We start from the raw sequence: 16026 nt of genomic DNA on the forward strand, positions 1-16026 counted from the left end.
GGTGGGCGCTGGTGTAGACTTGTCCAAATTTATTGCTCACAAGGAACAGGAAGTGGAGGAGGGTGGGGCGCGATAGTTCACAGCCATCATGCTCCCCTGGGGCTGGCGCGCGCGGGCCCTGCAGTCGGGGAGGAGGTCTGCGCGGCGCTCCGGGAACCCCCCGTCCCGTGAACACGCGAACACACACACACACACACACGGACACACACGGACACTCACACAGGCACAGACACTCACACAGACAAATAAATACAGCCGGATGGCGCCGAGGGGCAGCCCTACCCATCCCAGTAAAGGGACTACGGCGGCCCCTACAGGCCGCACGAGGGCCCGGTCGTCCCGCGCGCAGGCTGGGGCGACGACCCCGGGCGGCAGCAGAAAAGCTGAGGACTCCCCCACGGCGGCGCGGCCTCAGCTCAGCACGCAGCGTTCGCGCCGGCTCAGCTGCCGGCTCAACTTGCGGCGCCGCTGCTCCAGGCCGCGCTCCAGGCGTTCGTCCTCCTCCAGCGCGCTAGGAGGGAACCGGTGCAAATCAGCCCTAGCTAGCGGCGTGCCAGGCCCAGCACTCCTCGGGAGTGCGACCCAAGACGCTCCCTGGCCCCAGCGCGGTCCCACTTACATCCGCTCTTTGTGGTCCAGGTCCCGGACCAGCTCGTCGCGCTGGTTCACCAGCGACACCAGCTCCTCCAGCAGGAGCTGCTCTCGGTGCTGCTGCGCGGCCGTTTTCAGCCAGTCTGAGGGTGGAGGAGGCAGAGGGTCAGGAGGCGCCCGCTCCTGCCCTGTCCTGGGCCCCAGCCCCTAAGGCCCCATCTCCCACCTGGCCCCCATCTCCCACCTTCAATGGCCAGCATGGACCGTAGCTCCCGGCTCAGCAGCTCAAATCTCCTCTCCAAGTCCTGCTCCTCCATGCTGGGGGGCGGGGTGGGGGGGTGCCAGGTCAGGGAAAGGGGAACAGGAGGGAGGGCCCAGGGCTGCGACCACTCCCTGGCCCCCATCCCACTTCCCCACCAGTTCCTGCAGAGGGCTGGGCTGAGGGCAGAGCTATACCCTGGAGTGATCTCTTTTGTCCCAACTGTTCCCAATTGCTGGATGTTTATGTCTCCTCCCACCCACCTTTGTTTTTAAAAAAATAACCCAGTGGGATTATTTCCATGAACATTACTCATAAACAGCAAATATTAAACTAAAATTATTCTGAAAAATTCAAAATGCAAAAGGGAGGCTAAATGCCTCGATCACTCAGGACTACAGAGATGATGACGGCCAGAGAGGCTGCTAACCCCACTTGGGAAACCAGCTCAGACCTCTCTGGGCCTGGGTTTTCCTGAGGAGCAGGTCAAATTGGGGCACTCAGCCCCAACCTGCCTGTAACCACATTTTTCTCCCAGTAGTAAAAATAGTATCAATTTAAAACATACGCAATTCATACAGGAAATTAGGAGGAAAAAAAGATGGCTGAGCAATTTTTCAATAAGATCTTCGTAGAAAAAAGAAAGCAGTGAATAGCTCTAACCAAAGTAGTGGAGGTTCCATGCTCTGTGGGCTCTGGGTGGGTAGGGGTGGGGCCGGACGGTGAGGAGCCAGCACTTACAGCAGCTGCAGCTGGTCCTGTCTCCGAATGAGAGCGTTCTTCTTGTTGACCAGTGTGAACCACTCCTGGATCAGCATCTCCTCCTGCAGCCTGTTGGCACCTGAAACGGGCCAGGAGAGTCACTAGGCCTGCCACTGACCCTGGTGTCAGGAGCAGCACAGCTGGGGCTTGGGGAGGAGGCCTGCTCCCTTGTGGCTTCCCAGAAGCCGTAGCTGTGCCTCCAGCAAGCCGCTTCTGGGCTCAGGGCCTCAGCGAGCCGAGCTGTGAATGGGGATGATGACCCCAGCCTTGCCTGCTCCCACGGTCAGGAAGGCTGCAGAGCTGAGCAGCTCTGGTGGTGTGTGTTGGGAAGAGGGCTGCAGATGCCCGTCCTACCAGACTCCATGAGGCTCCTCAGCTGAGTCTCCACCTCTGCTGCCCGCCCATCTATCTGCTTCTGCTCCTGTTCCAGGGCTTGCAGTTCTGCGCACACGTACTGACTTGTGTCCTGGAACCGTTGCTGGGGTGGAAAGGGGGGGAGCTCAGGCCAGGCCCTACCTAGGAAGTGCCCAACCATCAGCTCCTCCCACCTCAGCCCACCTTACCAGTCCAGCCTCCTCCCCTGGGCTTGGGGGTGGCTCCTCCAATGGGGTACTCCCACCTGCAGACAGAGACCAGGCTAAGGCACCCCCAACTGACACCTGCCTCTGGGAAGTCGTCCCCAGCTCAGGATCTATGAGCAGCCTGAGCTGAGCTGGGTCACCACCCCTTCAAAACTACTCACCAGAGGGCTGCTGCAGGGTTGTGGCTGTGGGTGGGCTGGAAGCAGGGCTGGGATCAGGGCTCAGGCCTTCCTGTGGAGGAAGGAGACCATGAGGGCTTAGAGGGGTTCCCCAATTCCACACCCGGCCCACCCAGCTGTCTCTCCAGTCCTGCATGCACAGCACTCCACACCCACCCCCTCTAGGGAAAGTGCCTCCTCAAGGGCAGGCCACGGCCTTCACCTCCCTGGCCCTGTGGCCCTGGGCCAGTCCACTCCCACTCCCTGAGCCTCCGCCCTCGTTCCTGGGGTCTCACAGGGCTTTGGTGAGAGTTAGGGATGAAAGGCTATGAAGGGCCCAGCTGGGGCCTCTCCATCCCTCTCTTGTCCCTGCGTCCATGGAGCTCCCTCAGGCTACCTCGGATTTCCATCGCCTCGTGCTGGCATCTCCATCATGGCTAGGGGCCCACACAGTGACACACCCAGCGGGCCTGATGTGGTCATCCTGAGCTAGCACCTCCATCTCCTGGCCAAAAGGGGGCACCCTCCCACCTTATCAATTCCCATGTTTGGAGACTTCTCCACTTCATGTAACACTCAAAACAGGGCAGGTTGGCCAGACCTACCAATTTTAGCTTGGAAGAACAGGGCTGGCCACGGATGTGCCCCACCTCTGGAGACTCGCTGGAACTGTCAGGCCTGGGAGCCCCTAACTTTCAGCTCAGCTGATAGCCTGGCTCCCTTGATGGCTCCTGCTCTGGCCACCTTTCTAGGTCACAGGGCAGGGAGAAGAGGCGGAGCCACTCCACTGTCCACGCCACCCTGCAGCTGTCTTAGAGGCAGCCCTGGATTCCCCTGGCGCAGATGCCATCCTCTCTGGCCTGGTCAGTCAGTGGCCTCCTCACCAGCTACCACCCATGCCCTGCCTGCTGACTTTACCCTAAAGCCACAACGGACGGGTCTTCCTAAAACCTCCACACCTCCTTCAGCCCCTAGCCTCATTGCCAAGGCCAAGGCTCAACTCTCACTACCCCGAACCCCACCCAGATGCCATCCTCCAGCCAGTCATAGACTTTCACTTCCCCAAATAACTTCCTCAGCCTGGAGTCTGCCGGACACCGACTTGACCTTCATGACCCAGCTCATCTCCACCTCCTCCAGAGGCCCTTTGAGGCTCCCATGATACTTTCTGCCTGCCTCCCTGAGCTTCATGCCTCCTGAAGCGCCCCCCGAGCCCCAGGCTGGGCAGATGCTCCCTCCATGGCTTCCCCCATCACAGCTCCAACCCCCACCCACCCTGTCATGACTGTTGGTTACCCGTCTCCCGGGCCAGAAGTAGCCCCTGCAGACAGGGTAGGGCCCAGAGAATGCATTCAGGGTACACTGATTAATAATAATGGCTGACACCGATTAAGCATTCATGCGGTGGGCACGTGCATGTATTGGCTCATTTAGTTCTCCCAACTACCCTGGGAGGCAGGGACGACTACCATCCCCACTTTACAGATGAGGAAACTGAGCTAGAGATGAGGCTTATAAAGGGCCTGGCCTACAGCCCAGGGCTGTCTAGTCCAAAGGTTTGCTCCCAAGCTTGGCCATCAATTTGCTGTTTGTCTCTGGGCTGGGCCTCTGTTTGGGTCCTTGAACACAAAACGGGGAGAAATCCAAGCCCTGGGTAACCTGGGGTTGCAGGTACTCCAGAAAGGCATCTGGGGAAAAACACAGCTCCCTTTTTAGAGGACACCCCTAAGTGGTGCCTCAAGGCCACTTTGTAAAGAACTTTCATATATTTATCTCTCATCCTCAGGAAAAACAGCACAGAGAGGTTAAGTGCCTTTACCAGGGTCACAGAGCCAGTCAATAGCGCTGGGGCCAGTAGAGGGCGCCATTTAAGAGTTCAGGCTCAGAACCTGTATCAACTCCTTTGCCTCTTTCTTCATCAACCTGAGCCTCAATGTTACCACCTACAAAATGGAATGGTCATTCCCTGGAAGGGTCATCGTGAGGAGTCAATGAGAGGTTGTGGAGGCAGGCCAGGCACACAGCAAGAGCTCAAATGCCAGGGCATGCAGAGGCAGGAGAGTACAGAAACCCCAACCTCAGCAGCAGCTGAGCTTACTCACACCATCCCTGATGGGAATTCCAACACTTCCTCATGTCTGACCCAAATTCCCCTTTCTACACCCTTATTTGTGGCCCCTCCTCCAGGAAGCCTTGCTGGGCTGCACCAGAGGCATGCTGCCCTCTTCATAGCAGCGCCTCAGCCCCACCCCAGATTCAAGTTTCCTGTCTTCATCCCACTCCAGGACTTTGAGAGCTCCCAAGGGCAAGGACAGGCCCAACATTCTCCCACTGAACGCATGAAGGATGGGAGTCCCCTCCAGTCCCACGGGTCAAATATCTCCTGTGGGACAAGGGCCGGAGGGGGGGGTCTGGCTTAGAAGGACCAGATGCTGCGACTTGGGCCCAGAAGACTGTAGGATGGAGCCTCCTCTTTAAGGTTTAAAGAGCCAATGACACACATTAACAAGGCTGTGTCCAGAGACCAACAGACAGGCCGGGGGTGGCTGTGTTCCTCCGACTCCTGTCTATCACATCTTCTATGGGTGCCTCTGGGCACCCATGTCAGTCATCACAGGCTCAGTGCTGCGTCTCTGGCCCTGCACTCAGGATGCCTGCTCCCCAGGAGGGCATCATCGCTGCTTGCAGACCTCATAGGAGATGCCCGGCAGGTCCCTACATGAGACTTGAGCTTTCCTATTGCCACATTTTTTCTTGTGTGGGTCCCTACACTTGAAAACCACCACTCCCATTTTTCCCCTGGGAAACCTGCCCATCCTGGGAACCTGGCTCAAATGGCTGCTTCTTCCAGAAAACCTTTGCTAGTTTATTCTGCCCTTTTCTCGGAATTCTGGGGTCAGCCTCAGGCAGCTGAAGGCTTGGAGTGGCCTGACAGCTGCTCCTGCTGCCACAGGCAGGGCGGTGCAGTGGGTGGAACCCCAGCTGGAAAGCCCAAGGCCTGAACTGCAGTGGCTCTGAGTCCTCGAGCAAACCCCTAACCTCTCTGGGACCATCTCTCCTTCAGTGCAGTGACCATGCGACACCCTGGGAGACTCTGACCTGAAACCTGCAGGGAATGGGGGAACATGGGTGCCCAACAGGGTCTCCCATCACCAATCTCCTATTATTACAGAAAAGAGGAAATTGGTCTTCAGCATCTGGAGTTAAAGACCCAAGTCAGAGAATCTTGGGGCTGGGAGGCCCTGGACAGCCCCCTTGAATATAGAAACCATGCCCCAACTTCCAGGGCAGCTCGTGGCTGCTGGTTGACCAGGGGCCACCTGCAAGGAAAGAAACGCCCCAACCAAAGAGCGCTGAGCTGAGTGCAGATAACCTGGAATATTCTGGGAACTTTCTACTGCAGCCCATGATTTCACGAACTGGGTGCTAAGCCTAAAAACCACGAGCACATATCCCAAGGCTGGAAGCAAAGGCCAGGACCCTGCCCCTACAGCCGCTCGGGGGCCTGGAGGGCCTCGTTGTTCTGTGGCCCCTGACAGGGAGCTCACTACCTCCCTAGAAGACTCTCCTGCAAGCACCAGTCACTGGGCTCATAAAGGTGGCTCATCAGAAAGCACCTCCCCGCTCCAGCTGAATCCCCCTCCCTGAAGCTTCCAGCCCTCTGCCAGCTCTGCCCTTGGGGCTCTTCTCAGCCCTTCTCCCTACGACCCCCGACCCCGTGCCAGAGGAAAGCGCTCACCGCAGCCGCGGCTCCAGCGTCAGGGTCGTCCACCGAGAAGGAGTTGCTGTTCCGTAGCCTCGAGCGCCTCTTCTTTAGCAAGTCGGCGTCGCGCACGTGGGAGAAGGAACCATGCGCCCGGGGCGGGGGTACCGGCCCGGCCTCCCCATTCACTGACAGCCGCCGCAGCCGCACGCCGCCCCCCACACCCGGCGCTCCGGCCCCATTCACTAGCCCCTCCGCTGGGGGCACCAACGCTCGGGCTCCGGGGCCCTCGGCTGGGGCCTCTGCAGAGCGCACCTCCTGGGAGGCCTCAGTCCCGCGGTCCTTGGAGGCAACCTCCGGGGTCGGCCCGTCCGCATGGCTCGCGGCCTCCTTGGGCTCCTCGGGTGCCTCAGCCCGGTGCTCGCGTAGCCGCTGCGCCAAGCCGCCAGCGTCCAGGTCGTCGGGCGGGTTGGGCTGGGCGCTGGCCACGCGGTACGTGCCGGCGCCGCCGCCACCCTCCAGCTGCACCAGCTGCAGCTCCTGCCCGGTGCAGAAGGCACGGATCTGGCACAGGTACGTCATGACGATGAGTTTGTCCGGCACCGACAGCAGCACCATGTCAGCTGGCTCCAGCAGCCGCGACACGCCCAGGGCCGCGAAGCCATCGAAGGCCTAGGAACGGTGTGCTTGTGGTTAGCGGTGGCGGGAGTTACCCAGCAAGGCTGAGACCTTGCCCTTGACCACCCAGGGTCCCCGCGACCTGCAAGCTAGGGTTTGCTTAGTAACGCCCTCACCCTCCTATTGGGGGAACTATAGCAACAGGGCCCGCCCTCGCGTTACCTAGCAACCACACACCAAAGGCTGGTTTTGGAAAAACTATCTAGTGGAAATATGCTTTAAAAAAACAAAACTAAACTAAGGAAAACAAACAATTTAAAAGACCGAAAGAGTAAAAAGTGGCAGAACTTCCAAAAGCCGCAGCTGGGGCCCACCAGGCCACAGATTCTTCTTCTACAGACAGACGGATCCCAAATCTTGGACGTAGGCCTGGCTCTAGACCATCTTTCCCTCCAAGCATTGCTCCGTCCCCCTCTCACCTGCTTGTTGTTCTGTTTGATGTTAAGTGGGTCAAGGGAGGCATAGTCGCTGTGGAGAGAGCAGTGGTCAAGAGATGGCATTCCCACTGCCCTCCTGGCAGGCTCCCCAATTCATTCCCACCCCCTCTGGCAGCTCACATCTTGTCTGGGTAGAATCGGTGCAGGATGGCACAGAAAGCCAAGCCGTTGCGCCAGGATGTAGTGAAGTTGGTGACACGGACGCCACGGTAGCCAGCAGTGACTTCCTGGCACCATTCCAGTAGGGACTGGCTGGAGCTGACCAGGGCAGGTGGTGCCTGGCAACACAGGGATGGGCTTAGGAAATGTGAATATGGGACCCTCTGCCCCTGGGCATCGAACAGCCCCAGCTCTGGGTTTTCAGGGGTCACCAGAGACTACTAGCCAGAGCCTTGGGGTCAGGCAAAAGGGTTTCCAGCTCTGCGGTTATCAACCCAGGTCGCCTAAAGGTCAGTGGCCCCCAGGCAAGATCAGAGGTCACCAGCAGCCACACCCCAGGTCAGCCCAGAAAAATCAGCTTAGGGATGTCCCGCTCCATGCAGCCCAGGGAAGACAGGGGTCGGGGAGCCAGGGCATCCTGAGAGAGGAAGGGGTGAGGGGGCTCCTTGAAGCTGAGCCCATCCCACCCCACCCCGGTCGACCAGGTGGGTCCATGCAGAGCCGCCGTTAGCTCAGCCTCAAGTTAGTGGGAAGCAAAAGACTGGGCCCTCGGCGGCCCCCATCCCTACCTGGCTGCCCGGCAGCCTCCTGTCCTCTTCAGGCTCCTTTGGGGAAGGAGCCCCTGAGGGCCTGGGCACCCCAGCCCCTGACCCATTGGCCACCTGTGCCTCAGTCAGGCTGGCCTCTGGCAGGCTTCCCTCAGCTTCTTTTTCCTTCTCGGTTCCCGAGACCCCAGCCTCTGCTTCCTGGGCCTCAAAAGTACCAGACTGGTTCTCAGGATGCCCTAAAACTTCCGTCTCTGTTTCCTGAGCCCCCCAAACCCCAGACTTGGCCTTTGAAAACCCCCAAACCCCAGCCTCTGCTTCCTGGACCCTCAATACTGTAGTCTCTGCCTCTGTTCCCTGGGACCCTAAAACTCCATACTTAGTCACTGGGGCCTTTAAAGCTTCATCTATGAGGGTCCCCCAGAGCCCATTCTCTGCTTCTGTGTCCCCTGAAATCATAGTCTTCTTAGCCTCCAAAACTGTAGTTTCTGTCTGTTGAGTCCCCTGTCCCTCAGCCTCTGCCCTTCCAATCTCTGGCCCTGAGACCCCTGAATCCTCCACCACTTTCTCCATCTCTGGGATCCTTGAACCCTCAGCTGCTATCTCCTGGGTCCCCAATTCCTCAGCTTCTGCTGTCTGAGCCTCAAACCCTGGAACCTGGGAACCCCCTAACTCTGTTTCCTGGGTCCCTGATATCTCAGATTTTATCAATGAGACTTCTGAATCCCTCACCTCTATATCCTGGGTCCCCAATATCTCAGCCTCTGCCTTCCCAGCCTCTATTTCTGGCACCTCAGAACCTGCTACCTCTGTTTCCTGGGCCCCCAATATTGCAGATTCTGCTTTCTCAGCTCCTGTCTTCAGTACCCCTGAGCTCCCTGATATCTCCTGGGTCCCCAATATCTCAGTCTCTGACATCCTAGTCTTTATCTCTAGAACTCCTGAACCCCCAGCCTCTGTTTTCTGGGTCCCCAGTTCCTCAGGTTCTGCCATCCCAGCCTCTGCCCCCAGGGTCCCTGAAACCCTCACCTCTGTTTTCTGGGTCTCCAGTTCCTCAGGTTCTGCCATCCCAGCAGCCTCTGATTCCAGGACCCCTGATTTCGCTACCACTGTCTGGGCCCCCAATATCTCAGCTTCTGCTGTCCCAGTCTCTATCTTTGGGAACCCTGATCCCCCTGCTTCTGTCTCCTGGGTCACCCAAACCTCTGACTCTGCCAACCCCGTCTCTGTTCCCATAACCCTCAAATCCCCCGTTTCTGCCTCCCAGATCCCCAGATCCTTAGACATCACCCCCTGGTCAGCTGCTGAGGGGGCCCTCTGGTACCTGCTCACCTGGGGCCTGGTGCTTGCTGCTCCAACAGAGGGACCCTGCTCCAGGAGTGTCCCCCCAACACCAGAGGCTCCACTCCTCACTTCTGCACCCTCTCTCTCCTGGCCTGCAGCAGCCCTGACCTCCTTGAGGTCACTGAGATGCCCAGAGCACTCTTCAGGCTCTGCTGGGAGTGGGCTCTGGATTATAGGAGACTCATCCCCGGTCCTGACCCCTGTCTTCCCCTGAGATCCCCTTGGAGGAGCCTCAGGTGTCCCCTTGAATCTTTCCTCACACATCACCCCTTTAGCCTCTGGTCCCTTAGTGTCCACATGTCTCACCTTTGACCTCTGCTCGGCATCCACTTGACTAACTTCTGAACTTTCTTCAGCCTCCCCCGCTCTGACCTCTGACCTATTAGTGTTCACTCCTCTGACTCCTGACTCCTGCTCAGTACCCACCCCACTGGCCTCTGGCCTGTCCCCAATGGCTCCCTCTTCAACCTTTGCTTTCTGCCCTCCCAAAGAGTCTCTGCAGCTTCCGTCCTCAGTGCCTGGGCCTGACCTGGCTCCCTGCGCCTCTGTCCCTTCCTGAGGGCTTGCCTGGGCCTGGGTCTCCCCAGCAGAACCCACTCTCGCTGGGAGAGCCCCTGAAGCTTTAGAGGCCTCATTCTTCCCTTGGGGAACTGAGGGCCAGGGGGCATCAGAGCCTTTCCGGAGCCGAGGGGCCGGGGTGGGAGCCATGTCCTGGGCTGGCTGTCTTGAGGACCTGAAGAGAGATCAGGAGAGGGCATTGGAGGGATTCATTTGGCCCCCCACTCTCAGCCCTAACCCCCACCCTTCAGATTGCTGGAGCACTGGAAAGGCAGGTCGGTAAGGGGAGTGCAGCATCCTAACAGTGAGCAGGGGAAGGAGGGGCTGGTTCCAAAACTCACCTCGTCTCCAGTGGGGTTCCTGGGGACCTTGGGGCCTCAGGCCCCACCTGGCCCCCTGCTATAGTAGCTGCTTCTGACCCCTGGCCCCGGGAGGCCCTGGCTGGGGGTGCAGGGGCACTCACACGGGTTGGGCTGGTATCCTCAGCACTAGAAGGGCTGGCAACTGGGGAGAAAGGAAGGGAGGGGGCACTGAGGCCTAGGACCTGTGACTGGAGGTCCAGTCCCCACTCAGCCCCAGCCTGGGCCTCACCTGCCTGCTGGGGCTGTACTCGGCCCTCCTCTTCCTCCTCACAAAGTGTCTTCAGCTCCCGAGAAGGATCTGGGGAAGAGTTTTGGGGGACAGGGTCAGCCCAGATCAGGGCCCTGCAGGTCTGACCCCGTCCGTCCAACTAGCTTGCTGGGCCTACCTGGGAGACGCCCCAGCCTCAGGGCACCGCCCCGGCCTGCGAGAAGAGACAGGCCCATGGATGCAGAGAAAAAGAGAGAGAACAGGACAGACAGAAAAAAAAGCCTTAACAAGCAAAAGGGAGGGATAAAGAAGCTAGGGACTGAGCATGAGGGTGGGTGGTGAGCATAGTGAAACTGGACTGCAGCCCCTCTCTGCATTTTTGGCCCAGCTATCACAGGGCAGGGACAGAGCTGGGTAGGTACCCACTCAGGGGTAAGGAGAGGGCCAGGGGTACAGGGAGGCATTGGGAACCCATCCCGCAGGACTTAGCTAAGGACCCAGGCCACCACAGGACCAGGGGCCAAGTGTAGATAATCAGGGCTGCAGAGCAGCGTGGGGCTGGCTGGGCAATAGTGAGCTCCCGTCACAAGCTGGCCCTGCCCCCACATGGCAAGTGGCTTATGGCCTGGGTCATCGCCCACCCTCCCTAGGTCTTGGTGGTCTCAATCCACAGGCTGTGAGCCCACCTGGCTGGGGGACATGAGCCCGTGCCTCAGGGGCCCCTGGACCATTAGCTTCCTCCTCGTCACTCTCAGCAAAGTCGTCCAAGTTGCCCACGTCACTAGGCTTCACGCTCATAAGGCTCGCAAGACTCTGCATGTCATCGTCCCTGGGGGACAGAGGTCAGGAGTGAGGGCTGGGGTCACAGGTTGCAGACTGGGGCCAAGAGGGCAGGTAGGCACTCACGTGGCACGGCCCTCCCGCAGCAGCACCCCCGAGAGAGTGAGGCTCAGCTCTGCATGTACCACCTTCACGGACTTGGCCTTCAGCCGCAGCCGCAGAGGCACTTGGACAGGCACGGGCCCCGCATGGCGGGCCAGGTCCACATCAGCCGAGGCCAGCACCTTCCGCTGCCCTTTAGACTCCTGTGGGCCGGGGGGGAGGGGCAGGGGAACAAGCATGAATGCTGTCCGAGTCCCCGAGACCCCAGGCCCCAGCCTACCCTAGTCACTCACATTCTCAATAATAAACGTCCACTCTTTGGCCTCATACTGGTCCACATGGGGGTCCTGCGAGAAAGGGACACTGATTAGTACAGGGGCTACTGGGGCAGGAGCAGTGCAGGGAGAAGAGCTTGCGCTGGCTTAGGAGGTGTTGGGTTAGGGCCTGCACACATGCTGGTCCATCTTGCCCGGGATGTCCCCCAGCTTCTTATCCCAGCTGTCTCTACTGCTGCATGTGGTGGGTAACTGCAACCGCCTCCAAGGTGACCTCCTGGCCACTCATGCTGAGTAGGCTCCTGCTGCAATTCTTGGTCTCACCCCTGTTCTTTACTATTTGGAGAGATAACCCACCAGAGGACCCCTGTGGCTGCCTGGGGCTGGAATCGCCCACCCAGTCCCTTTTACATGGAGGGCTAGACTCACCCTGTAGAGGGTCACGGAGATGTCCACATTTTCAGGTACCATCCACACCACGGTGCCCCGGTATGGGTTCTGGATGCCTGGCTGCCAGCTGTGGGCCTACAACGAGCGGTCTGAGTCCTCTCCCAATCTTAACTCTCCCCGTCACCCTTTGCCCTTGTCTCCAACCTTGATCCCATCTTTCTCTGCATTCTGTGGGTTCTGATCTGAACCTGACTCCACGCTCCCATCAGCCCTCACCTGCTTTACCCACACCCCTTCATTGGCCCCACTCCCAACCCGGACCCCCAGTCGACACCTCCCCCACCTTGGAGCAGATGCGTCGGTTCCGCCGGGTCCACACCACCACCAGCTTATCTGGTTGCCTGGGCGGGGTGGGAGAGGAAAGGGGGCTACTCAGTCAGGCCACCCAGCCCCTCTATCTCCTCCCAGGTCTTCCTTCTACCCACATCCCCCTCCCCCAGGAGAGGCACTGACGGCCCTTTATCTGGGGCCACAGAGAACAGGGTGGGGCTGCTGAGGTAGGGTGCGGCCCAGGGCAGAAGGGCAAAGGCCTGATGTGGGTCAGCAAGGGTTATAAAGGAAGACACAGACAGAGGCATACAGAGAGACAGGCACACATGTAGACAGAGAGATACAGAGAAACACACAAGGACCCGGAAAGAGACACACAGGGAGAGACACGCATCGAGTAAAAGAAGTCCGTTCACTCACAAATATTTGTGGAGCGTATACCATAAACCCAGCCCAATTTGGGGGCAGAGTAGAGCAAAGGGGAAGCAAGACCCTTCTGGGGCTGAGGAAAACAGAGGTGGAAGAGTGCCAATCAAAAAGGAAAAAAACAAGCTGACTTCAGGGAGCGGGAGAGAGCCACTTGGGTCTCCCTGAGGTCTGGTGTGGGAGCAGAGACATGGGTCGGGGAGGGATGGGCTGTGCGAGGGTTTGCAGGAAGGCTCCAGGCAGAGGGCGCCGTAAGTGCCAGGTCTGAGGTTGAAGTCAGAGTGAGGGATAGACGGTAGGAGGTGGTCAGAGAGGCAGAGGGACAGCTTATTAGAGACCCTCCCAGGGCACTCACGTGGCCAGTCCTTTGCTGGGGTTAGGGGCCCCGAGAGTCAGCCATGCTCCCCACCTCTCAAAGCCAGCGCCCTGGACCCTAGCTTTGCAGGGACCCTGCCTCCCCTGAGGGGCATCAAGGAAGACTTCCAGAAGGTGATATCTAAGCTGAACAGCATCTGCCGAGGCAGATTAAGAAGAGAGGCAGAGATGTGAGGGGACAGAGACAAACTGAGAAGTGGCCTGCACAGGACCCAGTCCCAAACACAGAACACATGGCTGGGCCTGGGAGGGAGAGGGCCCCTTTGGGTTAGAGGGTCCAACTGCTGCCCAGGAAGGGGGGATGGTTGAGGGGACCATCAGGCCGAGGGCAGCATAAGAGCCCTCCTTGCCTGTACCCAGTCCCATGCCAGGACACTTGGATTCATCCAGTTCACTGCCGTTCTGGAGGCGGAGCCAAGATAAAATGGCTCTCCTGTCAACCCCTGAGGATGCTGAGGACCAGAGAGGTTGGGGGCCAGGCAAGATCACAGAGCTGACCCTAGAGCCCTCTGGCCTAGAGCCAAACTCCCCTCCCCAACCCCAAATTGCAGTCGATGGATGGCTGAACAAGGGTATCTATGGGGCCTTCCCAGAAAGGGGAAGTAGAGAAGGGGTGACTAGGGAGGGCGGGGCCTGGCCAGGCAGCCTGACTCAGGCTGGTCACGTCCTCCTGGGGAGCTGGGACCTGGGCAGAGGCAGCTTCCCAGCCTGGGCTCCAGGCTCAGAAGCCCAGAAGCGCTGCCTGTCCCCCGTGACTCAGATGAATTGACGTTGCCCACACCCTCTGCCTGCTCTCTAGGACCATGCCTGCTGTCCTCCTGGCCTCACCCAGGATGCAGGGGTGGAAGACAGAAGCCAGAAGCCAGAGTTCAAGTACCAGCCCTGTGCCGTGTTACCCCAGCCAGACCCTGACCTCTCTAGGTCTTGCCAAACGGAGTGAACAGCCCTCTGGCTGGCTCAGTTAGGACCAGAGGTATGGCAGCTACCCAAGTGACCCCAGCCTCCTTTTCACCCTCCTCCCACTGGACCCCATGGTCCCTTCCTGCCCCCGCAGCCCTTCCTCTTGGGAGCCTAAATTTAGCCCCTGCCTGGCGGGTGAGGTCCCCACAGCTGTGCCCTAATCCAGCCAAGGGAAGCTGACACCCATGAGCACGTATATTTAGGGTGTGACGCAGGGGCCTGGGCAGCTGCAATGGGGACATGTGAACAAGATGCCCCTGGGCTCTTCAGCAGTCCAGGCTGGGTCCTGTACCCCCTTATCTCTCCCCACCCCACCACCTTGCCCATGCCAGGCCGTCTCCTCCCGGACCCACAACCTCCTAGGCCCTCAGGCCCCTTTAAGCCGCTCCCCGCCACCTCCCTCCTTATTCCTTCCAGTGCTCAGTTTCCCCTTTTAAGGACATTGTGGAGATGAATCCAGCCTCCCAGAGCCCAGTCTGGCTGCAGGGGGGGGGTGGGGGGATGGGGGATGTTCCTCTGGCTCAACAAGTGGGCGGGGGGAGGGGGCGACATCCTTGTTCTGCGCTCAACTGAGGTCCATGGGGGTTTCTGTCCCAGCCCGTCGGCCCACACACCTCAAAACTTGTTGCCTTTCCTGGTGCTACCCTGAACCATCCCTCTGGCCAAAAACATGAGGCCTCTCTTCCCCCGGCCCTGAGCGCAGCTGAGGGAAGTGTGGGCACAGACAGATTCTCGGCCCGGAAGTCCTAACCTCCACTCCCCCAAAGCTCTGACATTCCCCAACTCTAGGGGTCCCACAAGCTGCAAGTGCCCTTCTGAGTCTCTGTGCCTGGGAAACCAGGGCCCAAGCTGGGGTAGGGGCCCTTTTAGTCATTGGGCTGGGAGTAGGGTTCTCTCAGGCTCTAAAGGCCGGACGGGAGTCCAGCCAGTCTGGGGTATCCCCCAAGCCCCCATCCCACTCACCATTTCTTGGTGCACTCCACTACCAGCTCGTGGTAACAGGCCACAAACTGGAACTTGGCGGCCCGCTTGCCCACGCGCTGCAGGCGCTTCCACACCGAGGTCATGGCCCCCGCCGCCCCGCCGCCCGCTCCTCAGACCCGAGGCTCCCGATGGCTCGCGACCGCTGGCCCGGCCCAGGTCCCCATGGCCTCCCGGGTTCCTAGCCGCACAGTCCGCCCCGTCTGGGCGGAGGTGTCCGAGGCTCGGCCCCGGGGTTGCTGTCCCCGCCGCCGCCGCTGGGGCACGCCTGGTGGTCTGGCTCAGTCGGCGGGGTCGTCTGGGGAGCGTCGGGTCGCAGGAGCGCTGAGTGGCGACCGTGCCGTTTCCTGGAGCCGCACCCCCGTCGGAAGGCGGGCGGGGCTCTAGAGAGGGCGGGGGCCGGGCGGGAGTGCGGGGGCGGGGCGGCAGGGCTTCCGGGGCCTTGCGCGGCGATTGCAGGGTGGTGGGCACTCCAGGACCACAGCACCAGTTGGTTGCGTCCCGAGGCGGTGTGGATGCGCGTGCCTGAGAGAGAGCAACCAGCAATTTGGTGAAGCCCTCGCAAGCGCTGCCAGGGCTGCCTCCCTTCCTGGCCCGCAGCCTTGGGGGATACGTACTGGTGGCCCCCTTTCACAGGTTGGGAAACAGAGACCCAGGAAAGGGACAAGACTTGCTCAGTGTCACAGTGCGTGTCTGGGCCAGAGCTAACTGTGCTCAACACTAGGGTGGCAGACTCCTGTTACCACCCACATCTTAACCAGAGTCAGGGACCAACCTGTGTGGTTCTACGTGTGGGCACCCATTTGCCAGTTTTGGAACCTGATTCCTTAGCTGTCAGGTAGGAAGATAATCCCAGTATGTCACAAGCAGCTGGAGGTTCAAATCCTGACTTCCAACAAGTAAGTGTGTGACCTTGGGCAAAGCACTACCACTCTGAGCCTCAGTTTGTCTGTTAAATACGAATAACAATAGTTCCACCTTTTACACAGTCATTGAGAGGGTGAAACCTTGGAAATTTGTATTTGTACAAGGAAACCTTGCATTCAGTATGGAACCTGGCTG

General features: G+C 59.4%; 1 protein-coding gene across 13 annotated transcripts; it reads right to left on the bottom strand.

The window, feature by feature from the left end:
- Nucleotides 1-12: 12 nt before the first annotated feature.
- EHBP1L1 (EH domain binding protein 1 like 1) lies at nt 13-15340 on the bottom strand. Of its 13 annotated transcripts, none has more exons than XM_033119262.1 (20): nt 14947-15340; nt 12236-12293; nt 11932-12027; nt 11521-11574; nt 11252-11430; nt 11032-11174; nt 10367-10435; nt 10117-10279; nt 8903-9950; nt 7898-8074; nt 7290-7447; nt 7152-7200; nt 6091-6726; nt 2355-2424; nt 2176-2231; nt 1967-2090; nt 1592-1691; nt 836-909; nt 620-734; nt 13-511 (listed from the first exon to the last, which is right to left on the bottom strand). In XM_033119262.1, the coding sequence occupies exons 1-20, from the start codon at nt 15048-15050 to the stop codon at nt 412-414; spliced, it is 3573 nt and encodes a 1190-aa protein (XP_032975153.1). In that variant the 5' UTR covers nt 15051-15340; the 3' UTR covers nt 13-411. The 13 variants fall into 13 exon arrangements, with proteins under 13 accessions (XP_032975153.1, XP_032975152.1, XP_032975151.1 ...); XM_033119261.1 differs by having other exon boundaries at nt 7898-8080; XM_033119260.1 differs by having other exon boundaries at nt 7898-8194.
- Nucleotides 15341-16026: the final 686 nt, after the last annotated feature.

This window comes from Rhinolophus ferrumequinum, chromosome 11 (genome assembly GCF_004115265.2).
Source record: "Rhinolophus ferrumequinum isolate MPI-CBG mRhiFer1 chromosome 11, mRhiFer1_v1.p, whole genome shotgun sequence".
In the NCBI taxonomy this organism is placed as follows: Eukaryota; Metazoa; Chordata; class Mammalia; order Chiroptera; family Rhinolophidae; genus Rhinolophus; species Rhinolophus ferrumequinum.

Bases quoted from the DNA above. Each gene is read 5' to 3' on its own strand.
- EHBP1L1 (XM_033119259.1), bottom strand. From the start codon at position 15,050: ATGACCTCGGTGTGGAAGCGCCTGCAGCGCGTGGGCAAGCGGGCCGCC. The intron at 7,448-7,897 runs GTAGGGATGGGG...CTGTGTTGCCAG, and splicing joins GGAGGCTGCCGGGCAGCCAG to GCACCACCTGCCCTGGTCAG. The intron at 512-619 runs GTAAGTGGGACC...GTTCCCTCCTAG, and splicing joins CTGGACCACAAAGAGCGGAT to CGCGCTGGAGGAGGACGAAC.